Below are 24,386 nucleotides of genomic sequence, written 5' to 3' on the forward strand. Positions count from 1 at the left end.
GGACTACGAGTCCCAGCAGGCTCCGCGCCGTTTGTCTCCCCGCCCCTCTCTACAAGACACGCAGGTGCCCTGGGCCCGTCAATAAGCTTTTCTGAGGACCCCTGGACGCAACTCCTTATGGGAGTTGTAGTTTTTCTGGAGCTAGCTGCACTGTCAGTGCAGGGACGAAAACTACAAGTCTCGGCTGCCCCAGCGTAACGAGCGTCACGTGGCAGAGGGCCAACCGGGCGTGCGTGCCGCCGTTGATCCGGTGCTGCAGTGAGGAGGTGGTTCTCGCCCGTGTTGTGTGTGTGAGTGCGTGTGAGTGAGTGAGTGAGTGAGAGAGCGAGTGAGTGAGTGAGTGAGTGTGTGGGGGGGGGACTCGGCTTGTTGTTGTCAGTGACTTCCCCCTCCCCTCTACCCCCCCTTCCCTGCCGCCGCTGCAGTGGCCGCTCCCTGGGCCGTAGGAAATGAGCGATAACGATGACATCGAGGTGGAGAGCGACGTGAGTCCTAGGGCTTTTTCCTTCCAGCGCGGGTTGTCAGGCGGGGACAGTGGTCGGGGCTTTCAGCGGGGCGACGGCGGCAGGGGGCCGGGCAGCCGCCGCCTCCTGCCACTTCCCCCTGGGCCGGGACCGCCTCCGTCGCTCTCCCGTCCCGGCTCCTGGCCGGAGAGGCCTTCTGAGGCTGGAGGTGGGGAGAAGACACGCGGCCTCTGGGACACCCCCCCCCCGCCCCGAACCTTCCCCAGTGCAGGAGGGTGCGCGGCCTCCCGCTCCCACCCTATCCCGCTCAGGATCCGGGGGACTGGGACGAGGTGCGCCCGGGATCCCATTGTCCGGATCCTGGAGAGGGGGACGGCGCTCGGGACCTGTCCCCTCGGTCCGCGATCCGCTTCTCCCGTGACCCACGGATCCTGTGGGATGAGGGAGGGTGGGGAGGGGTGGGGAGGGGTTGGGAGTGCCCAGATGCCCCGAGCTGAGTGCGAGGGGAGGAGACAGTGATCTGCACCCTCTCCTGCCGGGGTCGGATCCCGGAAGGAGGGGCGGTGCTCCGGACCCCCCAACCTCGCTACCGGATCCCGCTGGGGGCGGTGGAATGGGGGCGTGGGGTGGGGAGGGGGGTGTCGGGCTGACTCCCCACCCGCCGCTTCCTTCGCCGCCGGCATTTTCTTTCTTATTATTGAATGTGAAGTGTAAAAATAACTTCTATATTTTCTATTTTTTTTTTCTCTCTTATTTCAGGAAGAGCAACCGAGGTTTCAATCTGCGGTACGTCTCCTACTCTCCATTTCATTTTCATTTCCGTTCAGTTCTAATCCTTTTTGGGGTCAGAGAGAAAAAGAGAGATCGTTCTGTTACTTTTAATATAGTAGTAAACTCTCCTGTTAACCGCTAAGGTGAGGCGGGGCCTTGTTCTGGTTCTGGGGTTCTAGATGGGAGGGCGGGTTTGCAGATCTCATAATTCTAGATTCTCTGGTGCTGCGTTGTAAGTGACTGTAGGTGAATGAGAGGAGCTGTATTCAAAGAAATGAGTCGTTCTGTAGTTTTCAGATGGGGGACTAGCTGTCACTGGGGGAAATGAGAAACGGCATTCTGAAGTAAACTGTAGTAGTAGTTTCAGGGCAAAGTAGTCAGATTTACTTTGCAACAAATAAGTTCTAAACTATTTGTGTGAAGCTGAAGACACGTGGGAAAAAAATCACCTTTAAAGTTATGTGACTGTAGACCTGTAGAATCTAGTACAAGATGGTATTACTCCAATACAGAAATTAGAAATGTAGAGGAGCCAAAGGTTGAATATGAAAAAAGTCACATACAGCCTATTGTCCGGCTATTTGAGTTGTAGGAGAGGTATAAATAGAAAAACTGTTGAAAAAAGGGTAGCATTGCATAGATAGGTTTGCTAAAAGGTAATGGTTGAGACCATACAGTGTTACCAGTAGTTTCTCAGTGTTGTGATGTTAATGTTCTCAAGTAGATCGGTGTGTGGATTTAGATAGACACTAGTCTCATGTCTTTGGAGTCTGAGACAGTAGTGTGGATGTTCCATGAATAAATACTGAAAGACAAAAAGAATAGACACAAAATCAGAGAGGGGAAGAGAAATAAGTCTGTCAGAGTGTCTGATACTTGATTAATGCAAACGGTACAAAGTGTAGGGAATGGGGATAAAAAATTCAGATGCCTCTGGGGAGCGCAGGCACTAAAGTAGAAAGCAGAGGTAAATTGGGGTACTAGACAGCATGCCTTTTCTGAAGTTATCCACTGAACTCCAAGGGATGGTGGTTATATGGGAGTGAGGGCTCAGTGTTGCCAGATCTTCCTACTTTTTTAAACGAAGACTGGAAACCCAGATATTTTTAATGTTATTTTTCTGATTTTTAAAATGACTGTGAAACAGTCAAGTTGTTTGGAGGCATGTCAGAATTTGTAGGGTGCCACTTTGATACCCATGGCCTAAGAATTTAATTACCGCAGGATAAAAGCAGGCCCTCTTACTTGTACCTTCGCTTCATTAGAGCAAGCAAAGATTCTGCAGGTTATTCAAACATGTAGGCATTAAGAAAAACTTAATTTATTAAGAGTTGGTATTTGCGTAAGATCAGAGGATGCAGTTGTTCCAGTTGGTCTTAAAAATTACCCCTGGGTAATAGTCACTAAAAGGAACTTGTTTTGTTTCCTTTCTCCTTGAAATATTGTCAGATACTTATATTTACATTCATAACAATTCCTTTTCTTTCAGTTACTATTATCCTTAATAATGAGAGCATGGAGCTTCATGTTTGGGACCCAGTTTATTTAAAACATTTTTTTTCTCCTAAGTCTCCATTTATAAAAATTTGCCCCGGGGCTTGGTCAGGGATGGGTGTTAGGCTTCCTTTACAGAATCATCATTTGAATTGGAATTACATTGGTTTAACAGTGAAAGAAAGTTTTCTTTGTGAAACTTCCATTTACAGTTCTTGAAAGCTTTCTGCTTTAGGAGGTATCCACCCACCTGGGTATTGATATAAATTCATTACTAATTATTAAGATGTTTCCACTCTCCTAGAATGCTAATCTCATCGGTTTGTCTAGATATTTTTAATTTGGTGTTAAAGTGCCTAGGATTTTTCCCTTTAATTTTGGGGGGTGGGCAGTGGGTATGGGTTTGATCTTTTGTTTTTAATTTCACATATCTACTTGCTGAGACTTTTAAATATTATCTAGCACACGATAGTCACAACAGTATGGAGAGAAGAAACAATAGACAATAGACAAATTAGATAGTATATCAAACAATTATTGTGTACCATTATAGGGTAAAAAGGATTCTGGTTTTTCTCTCTGTGAATACATCTGTTTACTTCCTGACAGATGTAAACATGTATAGATGTATAGATAATAATATAATTTTTAAAATTTGGGGGAAATTATTCTTAAGCTTTGCCTTAGTTCAGAAAAGGATGTGGACTCTGAACAACCAGATATTTAGGACTTTTAAAAAGTTTGTTTGGGAAAGTCTGTGGGTCCTAATATAAAAAGAGACATTCTTTCACATTTTATAATGTCACTACAACATCTGTGGCCTTACAAATGAGAAATGCAGGATGCTCAGCAAGAACAGAATTAGGAAATGAAGCTAAGTATAACAGAAAGTGAAACCGATTTGCTGAATATTTTTTTCTTTTGCCGTAGTGCAAACGGAAAACAGCTTCTCCAGTGACCAATAAGCTTTATTAAAGGAAGTAACCCCAAACAATATTCTTAGTAGTAAATTCAATACATTTCGCAGTCCCACCCATGTTATCTTATTTTTATTATTTTTTTAAGAGACAAGTTTGCATTTTAAAGATAATTTTCTGAGGCAGGTATATTTCACGCAAAGTGAACCTTCTTTTGTTTGGGAAATTCCTTTTAGAAAGAAGTAAAGTATACAAAAATGTAGAGTTAGTGTGTTAGCCAGGAAACCCAGAGTCTTTTGTTGTATTATTCCTCATGACAGTGTTGCAATTACAATATACCTGTGAGGAGGTTTAAATACAGTTCCACTTCTGGACCTTTCTCTCGTATGAAATATTTTTAATATCTCAGAGTTCTTTGCTACCTTAGAAATTGCAAAGTTTTCAGAAGGGAATGATCTTGGTTACCTTTGAGACTGGAATTTACTCATGACACTACTGTCTGTTTTACCTGGATTTAATGTGTGGCAAAACTGCTGCGTGATGCATGTACTTTGTGTCTGCTTAGAGTGTTGACAGTGATGCGGAAAAGAGAGTTTTGATTCCTAAATAATCCTGCTTGTTAAAGTAAAGGGTGCTCTTAGATTTGAAAGGGTTTTTTTTCTTCCAAGATGCCAATAATGGGGGAATAGTTGATCAAGGAATCCAGCTTGGTTTTCAGTTTTAAAATTTCCTGATCAAGACATTCTCCTCTTAAATGGCTATGGTATGATGGCATAATTGTATAGAAGTGTTTCCAAGTTCTCTAGGCACCAATTGATTTTTTTTAAAAAAGCCTTGAAAATACATGTATTTTTTAGATGTTAGAATGTATACCAGACAATTGTCTTCAAGCAGGAGAGGTGTTACAAAGTTGAAATTTGTATTTTCTTATTAAGAACCCTGGTATGTTTCTTATCTTACCTTCCCATTATTTCATGTTGCAATTTATGTTGATTAACATGAATTAAGTTGCTTAGCAGTTGTTTTATTCTGTCTGCTTCCCATCAGAAGTAATAGATATTTTCTGATGAGAATTTTGAGTCTTTGGTTCTAGTGTTGTTGTTTAATAAAAGTAGCTAATTAATAATCATAAGCATAACTACCTTCTCTCTAAAGTGCGAACTTTAAAATTCTTCAAGGCAGTAAATGTTTAGTGGGCAACTAATTTCATATAGGTTGAGAATTTCCTGTGTTGAAATTGAGATGATTCTTGTAGATAGGGTTAGTTGTCAGGTAGCCTGAAAGAAATGGCATTGTTCAGGAGAAACCCTGTAAATCCTTGAATAATGGAGCATTTATTTCCCTATGCTATTTGCCTACCTAGAACTTGGGAGAAACTGATTGATGTACTGCTTTGAATGAAGATGTATTCTCAATGCAATAAATTGGAAGGAAATAATTCAAAGAGACTATCCTCAATTTTAAACAGACCTCCTTAGCTTGAATGGCCTCCTGCCAGTTTAGCAACTTCTTGGCTAACAAACTAATGCTTGCTTTCAACATTTAACAACACTTAAGATACATGTGCTTGTTAGTATCAGAGATGGACAAATTGTAGGTGAAGGTTTTTATTCTGGCAGCCAGTATGGAAAGTTTGGTAGAAATAATAAACTTGACTGAGTAAAAACCTTGGCAGAGATGTCAAAGCTGGAAGTGATTTGGTGCTGGAGTTTCCTGTTGAACATGTGGGGGCCACTCTTCAGTACTCACAGCCCTTCAGTGTTGCTGTTAGCCTGGGATGGCTAAAGGAAGAAGGGCTTTTGGCAGAAACTGCAAGTCCAGTTCTTGAAGAGCGGTGGCATCCAGACACTGCTGCTGCATAGGGGAAGCATTTGGGGGCCTGCTGTGCAGCCCAGGAATACTTCTGTGGTCTCCTAGAATTTGTTGGGTACTACTTGTTTTCACTGTCTCAGTACAGCCAAGAGAAGGCTGGCTCATCTGAGTTGAGCTGTACATGGGGGAGTCTTCACCTGATTTTTCATTCTCAACTCTGAAATCTTGACCCTTCCAAAAAGGGTTGTCAGCAAGGAAAGACACTTAACAAAGCAGTGATAAGACTGCCCTCCATTTGGATACACTGTGGAGGGGAAAGCAGGAAGCAGTGCTATCAGACTGGATGGATCTGTGGTTTGAAAATGTTTCCCAAACAGAATTCTCAGCCTTGTGTAAAGGTCTTTCTTAGGCTCTTTGAGGCCACTAAAGGTATCATTAATTCAGTTGCCTGGAATTAGGCATGTTAGTTCTACATATTTTTAACTTGCTCTTTGAAATGAGGCTTGGGGGAGAAAACAGCTCATTGCCATTGTCTCTGAGAGCTTTAAAATTAACTGGTTAAGTGTAGCAGCTTGGAATGAACATGGCAGCAAGGATTGGTCTAAGATTCTACTCTTCTGCTAGTTAAATGGGGCCTGGAACCACCACAGAAATTCCACCCACTACTTTGAGAACAACAATCTCCAGCCTAGGCTTTCTACCAGGCAGTGGACTGCTGCCTTTCCTTGTTGAGCCAGCTTCTCAAACTTGGCTGATTCCCCAGATGAGAAGCCAAGATTTCTGCTGATGGTCCACAGCCAAGTTCAGTACAATCCTCCAACCAAAAGACTTGTCCATTTGAGTCTCTTCAGGGCTCATGAATGGGAAGGGGGGTAGTGCATTGTGGGGATGATTTCGGTGTTGGATTATACCTAGCTCCACCCAGGGTAGGCCTGAGTGAAACCAAATCCAACTTGATTCTAGCCTTTTGAGATTTGCAGGGCTCTCCCAGAAAGAAAACAGGCAATTAGAATTTTATTGGTAGCAACAGAAGGGATTGTGGGTAACTCTGGTGTCACTGCTTCTGTGCACAGCTCTTAAGCTGGGAGGCAGGCCAGGAATCAGGGTGATTTAGTAGACAGGAGTTATCTTGGGCTGCTGCTGGAGACCAAAGCTGGGCAATTAATTTACATGTAAATAAACCATGTCACGGAGTATGTAGCAAACACAGTAGAGGCAGATAGATGCCAAATTCTATCTTTCAGTCTTCTAAGCTCTTTAGGTGTAGTCCAGGTTAGAACCCAGCCCCAATTACCTGTGTAGATGACTAGAGGGAACAGTAAGTTAGAAAAGGACTAGGTACTTAAAAATGTTTAATTCCTTCACGCTGTTTCATACTGTTGTTAGAACGCGTCTGTGGTTTTCTTGATCTAATGTTATATAACAGCCTACTTACTTACTCCAGCCTCAGGTTACTGGCATCCCCGCTTGATCATTCCCTCAGTTTCCTTATAAATTCCAAGTATCACTGGTGTTGAGTACTCATTTTTCAGTGAATACAGGCTTAATAAGATTAGGAGAGCTTCAGAAGTGCTCCAGGCACCTGCCCTGAAAGGGAGTGCTGTGCTGTGGAGAAACATGGCTGTGATGGGAACCAGGTGTCCAGTTCAAGAGAACTGTAGGTGAGGTGTTGTGCTTGAGACCAGGAAGTAACTAAAATGACTGCAGTTGCTCCCGGCCTCCTCAGACTTTTAGGATTAGATAATAGAATTTCAAGTCCTTTCATTCCCTTTACTCGTCTTCATAGATTTTTGGTTGTGCATCTTGTCTTATACAAGGATTCATTTGAGGCATTCTTGTGCTAAGCCAAGTTATTTACCCTTGTTGCTTCATTCTTAAAATTCCTGGTGCCGTCCAGGTAGATTAAAACTACCTGAATCACACATATACAGACCTGTTCTTTATTTAGGTTTGCTCATTGCAACCTTGTGTATTCAGGGTAAATTCTCAGAGTATATTATTTTCCATAATTCCCAAAGTGTATATGTGATAAAGCTTTTGCTTTGGGTTAAGTAAGCATGTGGGTTCCAGTTAGAGGGAATGCCCTTTTTTGGGGACCTGCAGAAGCTGCCTTGCGGTGCCTTTTGGAACTGTTTCTTTTGCTTGAAATCAGTCTATTTTGCCATTCCTGATTTGTCGGCAGTCTCAATCCTTCTCCAGTTTCATTGTACTTCTTTGTGATTCTAAGCAGGATAGGATAAAGACTTTGGTCCTTGGGTATTTAGATACTGCCAAATAAGGATGACCTGCCACTGGTACCTTAGGAAATGTATTCAGAGCATGGAGGTGTCAGAAGATTTGCTGTCTGAGAGCTATCTTTCTGACACAGCCTGTGTCCAGCAGAGCCCTTGGCAGGACAGCACCTTGGGTACACTTTAAAAAAAGGGAACTCAGAGTGCAGTTGGCATCTATATCAACTCTCTCATAGTGATCTCAGATTCATGGATCGGGGTTTTCTAGAGGTTTTAGTTCCTGTGGTATGAAATAGCAGGGTCTTAAATGCGTACCTTTCATCACGCTAGAGACCAGAGCAGACTCTTGGTGACGGGCTTCACATGGAAAGAAGCACTGTACCATGCCCTAACTCCTTTCCCGGGTACCCGCCATGGGGAATCTCTTACAGTGGGGGTGATCAGATCTTGCGAAGGGGCCCACTTAAGCTTTTTCCTGGTCACCTCCCAGCCATGGATTGGCAGCTGTTCTGTCACATAATGAAGTCGTGGGGGAGGGGTGATGTTGCAGGAGAGTAACACTTTGTCCCCGTGAATAACTTTTATTTTACTTATGCATGAGCTGGATGCATCGAGCTACTCTGGATGTTCCTGTTGCAACCCTTGCTCACCCGTTTCTTCCCCTTTAGCAGTGCCTAATTCTGGAGACTCCTGACTCCCACCTCGACTAATCCTTCCCAGTCCAGTCTCCAGGGACAGTGCTGACTGTATACTTCCAGGCTGTACCCCACCTACCTGTAGCAAGCAAAAGGAGGCACATTGCTAATATGTTTCTCCCATTCTTCTAGGCTGACAAACGGGCTCATCATAATGCACTGGAACGAAAACGTAGGGACCACATCAAAGACAGCTTTCACAGTTTGCGGGACTCTGTCCCATCACTCCAAGGAGAAAAGGTGAGTTTATTGAGAAAGCTGGTTGGCCACTACTAACTTTGTACTTGCTGTAGGGCTTAATAAGGCACTCACCTATGTGGGAAGAAGTAGAGTCAAGGCATTCAGGTGATAATGGTGCCCTGAATTTTTTATTCCTGGAGCCCATTACGCACCTCATCTCCTTAGCTTACCCTTGGCAAACAGTGTCTGATGTCACGGTGCTGCTTGTCAGACATCAGTAGGAGTTGTCTTTCAAGATTAGTATTATTTATAATAAATTCCTGATTCAACAAATTGTTATAAGTACACACTGTAGTATAGAGAGGAGCCCACAGTAGTTGGGATAACACTAAGGATTCCTGAGGACAGTGAGTCCCTAGACCTCCATGAGAATTTCTCTTGTATGTTTCAAAGTTAGTACTTCTTTTAAATGAAAACTCCCAGGAGTGTATGTGAACCAACCTGCATACTAGTGATAGCTCAGTCCCACAGTGGTTACTTCAAAGGTGTATAAAGAGCACTTTATTTAAGCTATGGGACAAAAGACTTGAGTAAAGAGACATGTTCACATGAAATGGAAGAGAAAAATAACTGCTCTTCCCCCTTCCTCAGCCCACTGGTCGCCTTCCAAAAACTATGTTTTCCCTGGAGAGGTAGGCACCGGCTGTTACTATGTTTGCAAAACAAAGTTTGAGGCTTTGAGTAAAAAACTTATGGGTTGGGGTCACTCCTTGGATCTTGGAGGAAACGTCTGTTTGCACAGGTCCGCCCTTGACACAAAACCTAGCTGGTTGCTCTGCAGCAGTTCAGTGGTTAAGCAGCAGACTGGGAAGAGGACCTGTGTTTTTTGGTTTAATGATCTATTGTTTAAAGAGGAGCCATTTTAAGAAAAGTCATTGCTCTTGGGTATGCCTTCAGTGGATCTCCTGGTTTAGCTCCATGGTGGGTCTCCTGAGTTCATTTGGTTATCCATAATCAAATTCAGAACCATTATGGTTTCATTCTGTTTATACTGTCACTCTCGTAAGTCTTGTGCTTTATACCTTATCTAAGGTGTGGCTGAAGCGTGGGGTAGGTCTGACCTTTATGAGAAAACAAAACTGGCCATTTGAATTCCTAGTATTGCAAAACCCGAATCTGCCATGGGTTAGGCCTACTTAGTGTGGACTTGGTTTAATGGCCTTGGACCAAGGTACTTAACCTGGAATAACTACATTCCTGGGCACAACACTGTCTAAGCACCACAGGAAATCTTTATGATGAGGAGACTCACCCTTTTAGTCAAAGGACATAGGTGCAAAGGATTATCTCTTGTGCTTGTCTGAGCTGTTGACAGTCAGTATTTATTCATATTCATATGTCATGGTATCAATTAAAATGGCTTTGGTGAACTAAATGGAGAAGAGCTGCCTTCTGGAGCCTCACTTCTAACTAGGAGTGGTGCCAAGGCAGTGTTTCCCAAGAGGTAGCCTGTGGTCCACCCACATCGAAATCTCTACTGCATCTGCCTTTCCGGAGGCAGGCCTGGGGAATCTGTGTTTATAACAAGTAGTCAGGTTACTCCTAGGCATTCTCAAGTTTGAGAACACTTTGGTAGAGGCGGGTCATAGGAGTTCAGCTAAAACCCAGCCTATTTTACATTGACATAACATTCTTCCTTAAGTCCTTAAAACCATGTTATCCTAAATATTGTCTTTCTTCAAGGAAGTTGACAGTTTGAATTTGCTAGCCTTAAAACTAAATAATTTGTTGTTCATTGTGGCCCATTTATTCATTTATTCACTGACTCCGTTCAACAAATATTTATTAAGGTTCTGCCACATACCTCCCACTTTTCCAGATACTAGGAATACAATGAACAAAACAGACAAAAGCAAAAGTTGTTACTCTTGTAAGGAAAGACAGAAAAGGATCCAATAATTAAAAATACGTATAATATGTCAGGTAAGTGCTGTGGAAAAAAACTAAACAGGGAAGGAAGGATTGCAGTTTTCATTAGGGCAGACATGAAAACTCACTGGCAAGGCAACATTTGAGTAAAGATGTGAAGGAAATGAAGGAAGGAACTGTGCATCTACCTGATGATGAGCATTCCAGGTGGAGGGAAGGTGAGTGTGATAGCCCAGAGGCAGGAACCAGGGAGCACTGCTGGGCCCATCAAGGAGAAGAGCAGTCAGAGGGGCTGGAGTGGAATGAGTGAAGGGATGGTGGCAGGAGATAGGGTCAGAGAAGAGCAAAGCTAGGGGAGAGGAGTGGTCAAGGGGCCATGTTCTGTGGAGCCCATCAACTGCCCCAGCGTGGGAATTTACCAGGGGCCTTTCTGATTGCAGAATCCTGTCCTGTGTTACAATTGAAGTATTTCACACTGAGTATGAATAAAGGAACCCCCCTTCCATTGGAATGCCCCCATCTTCAGCATTCTTTTCTGCCAGCACTCTTCCACAGGTGCTGTGGGGAGTATAATAGAAGGCTTTTGTTTCTCAGACTTCCTAATTCTTACTAAATGTTGCAATTTTTTAAAACTGTGGTATTTGAACCAAAGGAAATTGGCTAATTCTTGATTTGGATTGCAGTAATTAAGTTTGTGACATGTAAATAATCATAAAATGACTATGTTATTTACCGTGTGCATTTGGGGGAGTTTAGATCTGATTCAGACCCATCATAGACCCTGGCACCTGGTAGTTCTGTGTACCTAGTCCCCAGAAGGGAGAGCACCAGAGGAAGCAGCAGGCTTGCTCAGCCCTTTAACAAAAACAGCAGCAGCCATCACGGCTGTGCTCACCTGTTTTAAGTCCCATTGGGGTGCTGTAGAGGTTACAGCAGATGGTGTCTGCTCTTGAGGGTCTTGTTCCTTTGTTGGGAGAGAGGATTATTACTGACAGTCACCAATAATAAGATAACATGCTGAGCCTCAAACAAGAGGTCAAAACACTGAGCTTATCTGTTTCATCTCCAGTAAGTCCTGGTTTCCTGAACAGGTAGATGTGGAAACCAAATAGCTCCCTGTCTCCTGCAGTACATCGTATCAAGTACCATGAAGGCAGACAAAACATCTTTGGTCATACTTCTTCCTTCAGTGCTTGGCCCACAGTGAGGAGCAGAGTGAGTCTTTATTAGCTGAGAGAAGGAAGCCCCTGTCTGCCCTGGCCATGTTGTACTGGGAGAGGCTTCATCTGGTGGACATCTTTAAAGGCAGGCGGTTCATTCAGCAGCACTGTTTCTACATCATATCTGGGCTGCTGGAGGGATTATGTTTTAAATGAAATGTGAATGACAACTCTACCCATTTCACCTCATTACTCAGTTATTACCTGGCCAGACACCAATGGACAATTATTTTCTTCTTAAATTTTCTACAGCTTAAATTGTTGTCCATAATTTCCCAAATCTCCCTTAACCTCTGGGCTTAGCAACTGTGAATGTATTGATTTGTTGAATTCTTTATAATATGTATTTATGTGCTGCCAAAAGCCTCCAAAGTTTTCAGTGCCCGTGAAGATAAGGACTGGCATTCCATCTTCTCTAAATAAGGTACTCAACTTCTCCTCTTGCTTTTTCTCCTCCCCTTACTGTCTAGTTGACACAGTAAAGAAGTAACAGGTGAAATGAATTTTAATATATTTTATTAAACCTAATCAAAAAGTAATATACTTCAGTATGTAATCAATATGTTTCCCCAGGAATGTCATTCTCACTTTATCTCAGTTTTTTACTCAAGGTCCAACTCCAGCCTTACTGCCCAGATGAAATCGGGTTTCACAGTGAAGACCCCCAACTCACAGGGTCTCCCTAGCCTGTGCTCTCTCTCCTGCTGGTGTGCCTTCCCTGTCTGGGCCTCCCCTGCCAGTCAGTCTCCACCTGCCTGCTTTCAAGACCCATGTCAAATAGTTCACCTGCCTGAGAAGCCCACTGTATCACTCTCCCTTTAGCCCCCATGGCCCTTCACAGGGCCTCTCCTGCGTCTTCTTTCCATGATAGTCTTTTCACCTGACTACAGGGTGTGCGCCTGGAGGGCAGTAGCCTTGTCCGTCATTCTGGAAGTCTGCAGTGCAGAGTTGGGGAGGGCTCAGTCCTGTGGGGAAGACTAGAGGGTCAGAAAACCACTGAATGCTTTTCTGTCTTAAGATTTGGAAGAACAGGGATTGGCTACCAGGCCTTCCCTTTAGCATTTCTCTTGCTTTTTGTCCTTTAACAAAAGTGCAAAAATTACAGAAAATGAGAAGAAGAAAAAACATCCCCCCCTTCCTCTAACAAAACTATAACCTTTCCTTTATTCTGAGATTCTAGGACAAGGGCTGCCCAATAGATATTTAATGTAAGCCCACATATACATTTAAATATAATTTAAATGCAGTTATATTTCTAGTTAACACAGTAAAGAAGTAACAGGTGAAATGAATTTTAATATATTTTATTAAACCTAATCAAAAAGTAATATACTTCAGTATATAATCAATATGTTAAAAGATACTAATGAGATGTTTTACTTTCTTACACTAGATTAGAACTCAAGAGAGTATGTATAGCACATGTAATTCAGACTGGTCACGTCGCTAGTGGCAATCATATTGGAAGTGCAGTTCAAAGATACACTCTATCCACCCCAGACCCCATTTTAATATGACTGAAATTGGGTACCATCTCAAAGTGGGTATCAAAAGAAACTTGTCTCCTTTTTTGTCTCTCCCTAAAAGCTGCTGTTTTTAAATCTGTGCTTTTATTGACAGAGTCTAAAAAGCAAGGAAATGATAGTATTATCAATCCATGTGTTCACTTCTGGTGTCTTCATATGCATGCTTCACATAGGTAAAATGTTATTTAGTTTGTCATAACATGCTTTTTTTCCATGGTAGAGTGTTCATATTTAGTCATCAGGCATGTTTTCTCTTGGCCATCTAGGTTGCCACCAGTGTTTTAAATTTAAGTAATGTAGTGAAGACCATCTTGGTGTAGGGGGCTGTTTCCATAGAGTAATTCCCAGAAGTTAGATTGTTGAGTACAGGGATAAGAACACCTGGTTTCTTACTGTGTGTTGCCAAAATGCTCTCCAGAGGATTGTTTTCATGTCTTCTTTCTTTCAGTTACTTTTCCAAGCAAATTGTAAAGACTAGTCTTTTGGTAGTGTTTTGAGAGTACCAAAACCGTCACTGAAAATATTTTTTGGAGGGAGTGACTAATATAGTAGGCCAAAGGTAATTAATTTTGTATTTTGCTTATTACCTGTGAGATTAAATCCTTTTTTCCACATGTTTATTTTCTAGTTGTATTTCTTCTTTGGGGGAACTGTGTGTTTCTGTCCTTCATAGTCAGATTTTGATGGGGAAGTAATACGTCTTCATTTCAAATTACAAAGGACACAAGAAAAAAGAAAGTAAGATTTGAAACATGATTTGTGTTGACCCCTAAAATATGTCTGACTCCTGGATTTAAGCCCTTTAAAGAGCGTGATAGCTCTGCCTTTCCATAGTCCCATCAACAAAGTGATCCTGCAGCTGGGAGGGCCCGACAGCAGGAAGCCTTTGAGGGGCCGCGTGGCTGTGCTGGCTCTGATCCCACAGCCTTCCAGCCTCCCTTGTTGGCGTTGATGTGGGATTCCATTTTGAAATGAACTAGTTTAATGCAGATGCAACTTTACCGTGCAAATTCTTTAATTTTTGTTTTCAGAAGATGGCTTATTCAAATTTAAGTGTACATTGGCTTTGCCATACCCCCTCCCTTTACCTTAATGTATATGAAAGCTTATGCAGTTTCAGAAAATAATGGTTTTATTTTATTTTAAAATAACCAGTGCAAAATAAAACAGGCAATAGTTCTTTTTTTCATTCCCTGGGATACTGCATTTTGGTTCTTGGGGGAACAAGGCAGCTTTAACATCAGCCTGGTAGGATCTGATTTAGACAGTGAAGAGGAAAAGTGGTAAATACAGCTAAGTCCATTGTTTCTTGAATCAGCATTAGGACCCTGGAAACAGTGGTGCTGGTCCTAATGGTTACAGGCTGATACTACTCTTCTCCTCACCTCTCCCAACCCACTTTCTAAAATAACTTAGATCTTTGCACAAATCCAGGTTATCTAGTAAGGTTTACAACCCCACAACTGTGTTGAGCTCTTGCCTTATATGAAAAATGTTGAGAACCACTGCCTTAAATGGGATTTAGTAACTTTGGATGTCATCGTAAGCATTGGTGTTACCTACTTCAAGAACCATTTGGGACCTTAAAAAGATACTCATTAGACTCAGACTCTGGGGTTTGAGCCTTTGGGTATGTGTAATCAATTCTTTTTTTTTTTTTTAGATAATTATTTTTACTGAAGGGTAGTTGACGCACAGTATTACATTACATTAGTTTCAAGTGTACAACACAGTGATAAAACATTTATATACATAATTCTATGTTCCAGCTATCACCCTACCAAGCTGTTACAATATCTTGACTACATTCCTTATGCTATACATTACATCCCGGTTACTTATTTATTTCACCATTGGAAGTCTGTCCATTTTTTTTTTTTTTTTTTTTTTTTTTGTGAGGGCATCTCTCATATTTATTGATCAAATGGTTGTTAACGACAATAAAATTCTATATAGGGGAGTCAATGCTCAATGCACAATCATTAATCCACCCCAAGCCTAATTTTCATCAGTCTCCAATCTTCTGAGGCATAACAAACAAGTTCTTACATGGAGAACAAATTCTTACATAATGAATAAGTTACATGGTGAACAGTACAAGGGCAGTCATCACAGAAACTTTCGGTTTTGCTCATGCATTATGAACTATAAACAGTCAGTTCAAATATGAATACTCATTTGGTTTTTATACTTGATTTATATGTGGATACCACATTTCTCTCTTTATTATTATTATTTTTAATAAAATGCTGAAGTGGTAGGTAGATACGAGATAAAGGTAGAAAACATAGTTTAGTGTTGTAAGAGAGCAAATGTAGATGATCAGGTGTGTGCCTGTAGACTATGTGTTAATCCAAGCTAGACAAGGGCAATAAAACATCCACGTATGCAGAAGATTTCTCTCAGAACAGGGGGGTGAGGTTCTAAGCCTCACCTCTGTTGATCCCCAATTTCTCACCTGATGACCCCTCTGCGACTGTGCCTGTCTTAGGTTGTTCCTCCCTTGAGGAATCTTACCCGTCTCTGGCTAACCAGTCATCTTCCGGGGCCATACAGGGAAATGTGAAGTTGGTAAGTGAGAGAGAAGCCTTATTGTTTGAAATGGTTAGCTTTTCATTTCTTTGCATATTTATGCCCTGTAGCTTCTATGCCCAGCATTTGTCTTGAGGTATCTTTACCACTTGGAAGAATTATGATACTCGGTAAGTTTGATATGAGGCACGAATTCTATTTAAGGGTTGTAATTAGGAATGTGTAATCAATTCTTGGTGCATCACATAAGGTGGGTGCAATCTGTTCCCAAGTCAAGTTCTGTTCAGGTGGGTGCTTCTGGAAGCAGGTTGGCCTTCTGCACTGTCTCCTTGCTGCTGTGGGCAGGGATGCAAATGTGCAAGCAGTTGAGGCACCAGCAGGAGAAGGGGCAGGGACCTGCTGGGTCCCTTGGACACCCTGTGTCTTCTCCGTTGCTGTTTTGGTTTCTGCCTGCTTCGAGCGTTTACATCCCGGCCCCAAGGCCAGGGGTCGGGCAGTTCTCTCAAGCTGTCTTGCATCCTCAGGCTTTTCCTATTTGTTCTTCTCTGCTAGCGTGGTTGGTTTTCACCTGTCTTTAAAAGAAAAAGAAAAACAATCTTCCTCCAGTGCTGCTCTTATTACAAACTACTTTTTTTTATTTCTAACTTTTTCAACCCAATTCTAAAAACTAGTTTTCATCTTTGCTTCAACTTCAACTCACTCCTGTCCCCATTACCTGTGTGGCAGCGATTTACCTAAACCCTCACTTCTCCGAGGAAACCACCCTCACCAGGGTCTTCACTGGCAACCTTGTAGACCAGTCAGATGACTCTCACAGTCCTTTTCCTCCTGCGTAAATTCTCCTCTGCCTGACAACACCGTCCCTGCAGTTTTATTAATCTTTTTTATTAGTTCCACAGCCTCTGTGTTCCCAAAACGTGGGTGTCCTTTAAGCCTAGATTCAAGTCCTGACTCTACTATCTACTGGTTATGTAACATTAGGCCAGGTTACAGCTCTGCCTCAGTTTCCTCGTTTATAAAGCAGGAAATAATACATCAGAAAGTTGTGTGAGGATGCCTGGCATTTAGCAAATAGCGTTAGCTGCTGCCATTGTCACCATACCTACTTGGATTGCTGTGTGCAGCCATGGCTTTGAACAAGGTCTGATGAGCCTGTCGGGTGAACCTGCGCATGGCTCCCAGAGTGAAAAAGAGGCCTGAGGAGCCACTTGGCATTGCTCACACTGCTACGTAGGAGGCCGGCCCAGTACCTCTGGGTCTCCCATCTCACAGTCCATCCTGTCTCAGGGCTATGTCCAAACCATTAAAAAGATCCGTTTCTGCTCAGAAAGGCAGAATCAGAATTAGTGCCTTCTGGTTGTAAAAGCTAGCAGGAAAAAAATTATTCGGGTCCTTACTGGGTGTCCAAAGGTAACAGTCGATCTGTGGATACATTGACTTACCAAGTCCTGCTTGGTGACACTCACAGGAAGATTGCTAACTTAGCTGACTGAGTGCATTTCAGAAAACAGAAACTGAAAGCCTGGGGCCATTCCATAATCCATGCCAGGAAGATGGGGGTTCTTGTCAGCATCATGTTTACTGTTCACATGGTATAAACTCACAAAGGGAAGGAAGGGCCTATTCACACATTAACCGGGTGGCTGGTTACATGATCTTGGATGGTTTGGAAAGCTGAGAAGAGGGGATTTGAGCATTTTCTAGCTTCAGCTTTTTGCTGTTTCTCCTCTGGGCTAGATGTATATGTAAATTTGGGGGAATTCTGTATTTTGTGCTTTAATTTTTTTCTTGTTGGATTTTATTTCTCGTTGAGGACCCTGGAAGGGCAGAATAAAGCTGATTTTTTTATTTTTTACTTTAAAGTTAACCCCAGTGGCCTGGAGTACTTCTGCTTTCAGCAGGAATGGAGGAAGGACTGTGTTGAGCATTCTGGAGGCCTCATGCTGGGTTTATCCCAATCCAGCGTCCTTTGGGGACCTCTTATTCCCAAGGCACTCTGTGTTCTGAGCATCTATGAATTTTACTTTTGTCTGAAAACTGCCCAAAAGTGGAAACTTCCATCACTCACACGATCTTTTTCCCTCTTTGGTTTGTTGTGCTATGCTTACTGCTCATTTGTCACTTTATGGTTTCCTCCATAAAAATATGTGAAGAAACATGTGGTTAGCACACCGGCTGCTCTCAGTCTGGTCATTCATTACAAATTAGCATTGGATATTTGCAAGTGCTCTCTCATTCAGTGATTTTGCTTTCTTCCCCTTGTCCCAGATGTAAATGAATAGTTAAATAATGCCTTCTGGGAACTGCTGGTTGAAAAAGTAAGCAAACTTGAAGAGAGACTGAGATGTACATACGCACACAAATTCAGTCAGTGATGGAGTTCATAGAATTTGGAGAGTTCGGTGGAGTCTTAAGAGAATTTCTGGTTGAGTAAAGCCTAGCCATGAAGAGAAGGACCTGTGTCTGCAGTCACAGAGCCCATTAATGACCAAGCCTAGAATGCACTTGTCTCCAGGGTTCCTAAAGTCTTCCTCAGTGCTCTGCCACCCATCCTGTAAAATTTATTTTTAATCCCATCTCTAGCATCCAGAGAGGCAGGATATTTTAATTAGTTCCCTCTAATTATGTGCCTTAATTTTTTTCCTCTTATCACCTAATAATTAGACCCTATTAAGTCCCCTTTGGCAGAAATGGGAACTAGCATCTCAAGTGGCCTTGCCAGAGTTGCGAGCCCCCATTGCTGTGTACTGTCATTCTTCCTACATAGGCTGGAAACTCAACCAAAGAAATACACCTGGTCTGTTTCCAGCCTCATGTCCTTGCCTGCATCATTCTCCCCAGCCAGCGTGGCCTTCCCGACAGATTTCACCTCAGTCTAGTCCAGGGTCCTCTGTTTCAGATGGGAGCGTGTGTACACAGAGCCAAGATGCACAGCAGGCAGTCGCCCCAGCCAGAAGCCATCTTTCCCATGGCCTTTCTAATCTGTGCTGTTCAAGTTACACTTGTTGGTACTTCCCTGTGATTTGTCTGTGTGCAGATACATCTATCAATAGGAAGCAAGCTTCTGGGCAAAAGAAGCCATGACTAGTACATTTTGTTTCCCCACAGTGTCTGCTTAGTACCTTGCACATAGTTTGCACCAGATAAACATGGTTGAATATGAACAATTTCCTTTTGATGTCAGGTTACCCTGACATCAAGTTGCCATCCATTGCCTTCAGAGTGCTGTAAGAGGAAAGCCTGAAAATTCTAGCACTTGTGAGGACTATCCCTAGTCCTAAGCCCTTGCAGAGCCCCAGCCTGGGGTAGATAAACTGAGATTGTCAGGATTTAATACAAGTGGATTTAGGTTGCTAGCCTGAGTGTGAATGTTTTCTTTGCCCTTTTCCTTTCTGCTGTGTTTTGGTTGCTTAGAACCCATGGGGATTGTGATGCAGAATTGTCAGGTACTGCCCTACCCTGCGTAAGTAGCTTGCCACTCACTGCTCAGGCACCTCAGTGGCATAAATGCCACTCTTGAGCTACTGAACAGCCTTGACCTGGGCGTCATTTCTCTTGGCTTTGTACCATTCTGCCAATTCAGCCAGTTGGCTGCCTGACCGTGAGTATCTCTCACCATGTTTGCAATCTGGAGGGACTCTTCCAAGCAAGTTTGATCTCCAGGGGTTGGGTGACCCGACATCCATTGTAATGGTGTATGAACTTGTTCTTCTGACTGGCCAGTGCCTAGGCTACCCACAGCCATGGTAAGGGTGTGGTTGCTTCCTGAAATGGCCTAATCCTGTACCCTTCCTGTGTTGACATAATGCCCTGACAGTGTTCATGAAAGTCTCTTAGACCAAGAAGGCTGAAACAGAGCCATGGCTCAATTGAACACAGTTAATGACGCTCTGAGGGCTTGGCTGAGCTTGATGAGAACTCTATACCCCCTCCCATCCTGAGCAGCTCCAACTGCCCGTAGTCAGGCCCTGGCTTCCAACTAAGTAGCATTTTCATATTTTCTGACATGTCCAGTCTAAAGACTTGAAAGCAGTCTGAAGGTCCAGAGGGGGTGGGAGGAGTGTAAATTCAGGAGTCAGGCAGGCCTGAGTGTGAATCAGGACTCTGCCACCAACGAGCTGGTGATTTTGAATAAACCAGTAAACTTGTCTGAGCCCCAGGTTCCTGCTGGAGGCCCACTCTCAGAGAGTGCTGGTGATGTAAACTGTGTAAAGCATTTGGCGCCTTGACTGGCACAAGGAAGGCTCCCACTTGCAAATTCTGTTTTCCTCAGCCTTGTCCCACCTCACCCTCCTGCTTCTGTTTCCCCTGTGCTGCTGTTGCAGAAAGGCATGGTCTCCTCACTATATGAACTAGGTCTTTATTTTGTCCCCTTTGCTTTTTCTCATATTGCAACAGGCATCCCGGGCCCAAATCCTAGACAAAGCCACAGAGTATATCCAGTATATGCGAAGGAAAAACCACACACACCAGCAAGATATTGATGACCTCAAGCGGCAGAATGCTCTTCTGGAGCAGCAAGGTGAGCACTCCAGCCTCCGGGGCAGCCGGCCCTGTGCACTCTGGCCAGGTCAGCTTCGCACCTGGGCCTGTAGAGTCAGAACCAGTTACGGAGCATGTGCTCTGAAGCAGCCATGGTCCTGCTTCTGGGGCCTGAGTAGTTGAGCGTTACAGCCATCTTGAGGAAGGGCCTGAGCCACCAGTGAGGGAACAGTGGAGGTTAGGGAGCAGACATCTGGAGACCATTTTCTGACCTGATCTCTCCCCTTCTTGGGGCTCAGGTGCTCTGCCTATAGAAGGGGTCACACCCAGCATTAGGTGTCTCAAAAGAGCTTTGAGGTCCTTGGATTGGAGTGTGCTTTATAAGTACCAGAAACTCCAGGTGTTCGGGGACAGTGAGCCCTCCCTGTTATCAATGGTAGTCCAATCAGGGCAGCCTATGGGCCAGGCCCATACTGTTCTCCAGTGCTCACACCCGCCTTTTCCTACAACCGCAGGGGAAAGCGAGAGCTGATCAAGTTCTTTGTTCCTGGGGAATTCACTTCTCTTCCTCCCTCATGGAAGATGCAAGTAAAAGGAAATGCAAGTAACCACCTGGGTTAGAACACCTCAAATAAAATAAAGTAAAATAAAACAAGTGGGTTGCCCTTCCTGGCTCAAGAGGAGCTAAACCGAGGGATGGGCAGAGGAGAGGGAGGCAGCAGCGGGTTGGTTGCTGGGCCAAGCAGCCTGCATGTAGGGGCTGTGTGGCAAAGGCCCAGGTGTTCTGTGTGTATTGGTGACTTGCTTCCAAGCATCCAGCTTGTCTTTCTGAGTAGATCTTGTACATGAAAGCTAAGCCAAAAGGTTTTTTTGGCTGACACATGTTACGTCATCCTTTCTGCTGTCATGTGACCTGCACATCCTGTGGAGCCTGGCATTGCTGGGTCAGCTTCTCTGTCATGGCACTGCTGGATCCCACAAGGAGCTCACCCTCCTGTCCCCACACAAGGCTCCTGTGGCAGGACGGTGACATCACAAGCCTTGTCTTTGGGGTTGGGTGGCAGAGCAGGGTGGCTGACTGTGTTCCCTGGGCCTCAGGTCTGGCTGGGAAAGGAGCAGGGAAATGAAGTATGTGGTGGAACAGCCATCAAAAGAGAGTTACCTCTGAGCCATCCTGAGCTTCAGGGGCAGCAAGCCCTTCAGCAGAACAGCTGGAGCCTGAGCTGAGGCTCAGTTACTCCCCCAGTCTCCAGAAGGCTGTAACTTGCTTGCTTGGTTGCCTTTCAGTCCGTGCACTGGAGAAGGCGAGGTCAAGTGCCCAACTGCAGACCAACTACCCCTCCTCAGACAACAGCCTCTACACCAACGCCAAGGGCAGCACCATCTCTGCCTTCGATGGCGGCTCGGACTCCAGCTCGGAGTCAGAGCCTGAAGAGCCCCCGAGCAGGAAGAAGCTCCGCCTGGAGGCCAGCTGAGCCCCCGGGGCAGGCCAGCAATAAAAACTGTCTGTCTCCTCCGTCGTCACACCCTCCTTTCAGTTCATCCTTAGAACCCTCAGAACCGTTTAAGAGACTTTGTTTTTTTCCTCTTTCTCTTTTGTTTTAATTTTATTTTTACATAGAAGCTCTTGGACAACAGCTCTCATTCTCCTTCCCCATTTCCACTCTTTTCATTGTAACGTTTCCCTGCAGGGATTCCCTGTCCCCACCAGGAATTTTTAAACCAAAACACCCCAACTTGGCAGCTTTTTCTGTGGAGGACAGACGGCCGGCCGGACCTCTGAGCACACAATGTCCTGACCACCACCAGCTCCTCCAGCCCTTTGGGCACACGCCCGGAGGCCTCCTACCCCTTCTGGGCCTCTCCTCCCAGGCCACCCTCACCTCTGTCTGACAGACTCTGTGAATCTGTGGACTGCTCTGCTTTAAGAAGATGACTGGTATGGAGTAATCAGAATTACCCCCTGCCCCAACCCCTTCTTTTTAAGGAATTTTTTTTCTAAAAAGCTATTTATCGCTCCTATTCAAAGACCAGATCCTTGAAGAAGTCTGTGGTATAAGAGGAAGTGGAGACAGATTGGCAGTGCAGGGCCTTTAGCCTGCTTCACTCCTGCTTCTCTCATCCAGCCTTAGGGAGGGCCATGTGACACCCGTGCAGCATGGGGGGACAGCAGCAGTGACGCAGTGGCCCCCAGGGGGCAGGAGGGACAGGGAGGGAGGATCGGGTGGGTAGAGGTTTTGTATTGAGGGCCAGTGATGATGTTTTGATATTTATTTCCTGCTACTGAAATTTAAGTTTGAGTGAATTGTCCCTCTTCCTGATGATGTCGGTATTACAGAGCAACAGATTCATAAAGTAATGATCAAATCTTTTCTTTCCATGTGTATTTCTAAGAAATAGAGCCAACTGATTTTGTATGTAAATACCAAGAGCAATTTACCTGGTACTAAACCCGCACCCCAGTGCGGACGCTTCCCTACCCCTTTCCAACTGTCCTGGCACCTGTCCCCATTGTGTGATCCAGCCCTGGTTCTGGCTGCGGTCAGCAGATCCCAGTGAAGGGTTTTGTGTGTTTAGGCCTTATTTCTTTGTCTTTTTCCTAGTCCGTTCCTGGCATTTGCTGATTTCTAGAGTATACTCTGTAGTCTCAGTCTGTGTTTGATTCCATTCCATGGAAATAAAAAGTATGTTGTACATACTGCCGAAGAATTGTCTTGCAAGTTAAGGCTTCCCCCTTTACTATAAGACTATAAATAAAAACTTATTTTATCCTTCTTGGTGGTGGTGTGTTCTTGCCCTGCAAAGGCCAAGATAGTTATGGGAAGAGCCCTTTGGAGGCCACTGGGCCTGCGTGGAAGCCTGAGAGCAGAGGTCGCACAGGTGGGCTTGCAGAAGAACCTGCCAACGCCATTCCCGCTTTGTTCTAAGGGCCCAGCTCAGCCTGGACAGAGCAAGGTTTGGATAAACCGGTGGTGGTGACTTTGCTCATTGGATAGAAGCTTTTAAAGTTCCAGGAGGGATGGGGTTATCCAGGGCAACATTTCCAGATTCAGTTCCTGCTAAGTGGCCCTTAAGGAACTGAGAGCCCAAAGCTGTGGGTTTGCGTTTCTCCTGGTAATGAATGCTCAGTTCAGAGGTGACTGGTGTTTAGCACCTTTGGGTTTCTAGAGAGTTCCAATATACTACGAGGAGGCAGCTGAGCTGCCAAGCGCTGGAGGTAAAGGAGGCTTCAACAGCATTAAGTTAACTCTGCTCAGGTTAGGAACCAGTACCAGCCTGAACTTGTTTGACCTTGAAAGGAAGAGCATTTATGGCCAGAACACAGCTCAGCTTTGGTTTTTCTTTCTGGCTGTCAGAAAATACTGCTGTTTCTAGACCCAAGAGAGGAGTGAAGTCAAATCAGTTCTTTGATTTGTCATCCCCTTTAGAATGGTAGTGTCGGGGCTCCTATCAATTAGATGTCTCATCTATAGTCTCTCTTTTTGGTTAATGGGAGTTGACAGGTGGGTCATGTTTCTACAAGAAGCACCTTGTAACATCAAACCAACCCCCAAAACCATGGTTGGCAATAAGGAAAACAAGGATGCTGGGAGTGCAGCATGCCTGGTATTAAAGGCTCTCCTTTACAAAACAGGAATGAGACAGGAATGAGAAGTCAGGTGATTTCTTAAGGCCTCAATGAAAAAATGCTTTCCTCTCTTTCATTGCCCTTTATATCTTGTATGTTTTAATTGTGAATTCCTTATTACACAGCAGGCTTGATCAGGGTGGCCATGAAAACCGAGCTGTGGGTGCAGCCCTTTTAATGAGGGGATGGAAGGAGTGTGAAGCTGGGCACCAAGATGCAGGGAGCAAACAGAAGAAGGGACAGTAGAGCCCAGCAGTGGGATAGGTGACATCCCTGAGCCAGTCCCTGACTCCAGGATATTGCCTATACAGGGGTTGAGCTTCAGGCTTCTCAAAACTTCAATAAACCGGTTGGCAGAACAGGGCCACAACTGATAGCTGGTTCACCTGGGAGAATCTGAACCACCTGACCTTCATGCTGAACAGACCGGCAGGTGGAGGAAAGGTGGGGCCAATGGGAGCAGCTGCCTGGACAGCAAGACAAGGTAAGAGACCCGAGCTGGAGA

The 24,386-nt window shown here is 44.3% G+C and overlaps 1 protein-coding gene across 6 annotated transcripts; it reads left to right on the top strand.

Annotated features, from left to right (window-relative positions):
• Window positions 1-237: 237 nt before the first annotated feature.
• MAX (MYC associated factor X) lies at window positions 238-23,027 on the top strand. Of its 6 annotated transcripts, none has more exons than XR_008992469.1 (6): window positions 273-485; window positions 1,224-1,250; window positions 8,517-8,624; window positions 20,170-20,293; window positions 20,769-20,869; window positions 21,541-21,679. XR_008992469.1 is itself a non-coding variant. In XM_036906041.2 (5 exons), the coding sequence occupies exons 2-5, from the start codon at window positions 450-452 to the stop codon at window positions 21,726-21,728; spliced, it is 456 nt and encodes a 151-aa protein (XP_036761936.1). In that variant the 5' UTR covers window positions 238-290; window positions 426-449; the 3' UTR covers window positions 21,729-23,027. The 6 variants fall into 6 exon arrangements, 3 of the variants coding, with proteins under 3 accessions (XP_036761936.1, XP_036761930.1, XP_036761935.1); XR_008992470.1 differs by having other exon boundaries at window positions 20,769-20,857; XR_005028916.2 differs by having other exon boundaries at window positions 20,769-20,853.
• The last annotated feature ends 1,359 nt before the right edge of the window (window positions 23,028-24,386 follow it).

The sequence above is a fragment of the Manis pentadactyla genome, chromosome 11 (genome assembly GCF_030020395.1).
Source record: "Manis pentadactyla isolate mManPen7 chromosome 11, mManPen7.hap1, whole genome shotgun sequence".
In the NCBI taxonomy this organism is placed as follows: Eukaryota; Metazoa; Chordata; class Mammalia; order Pholidota; family Manidae; genus Manis; species Manis pentadactyla.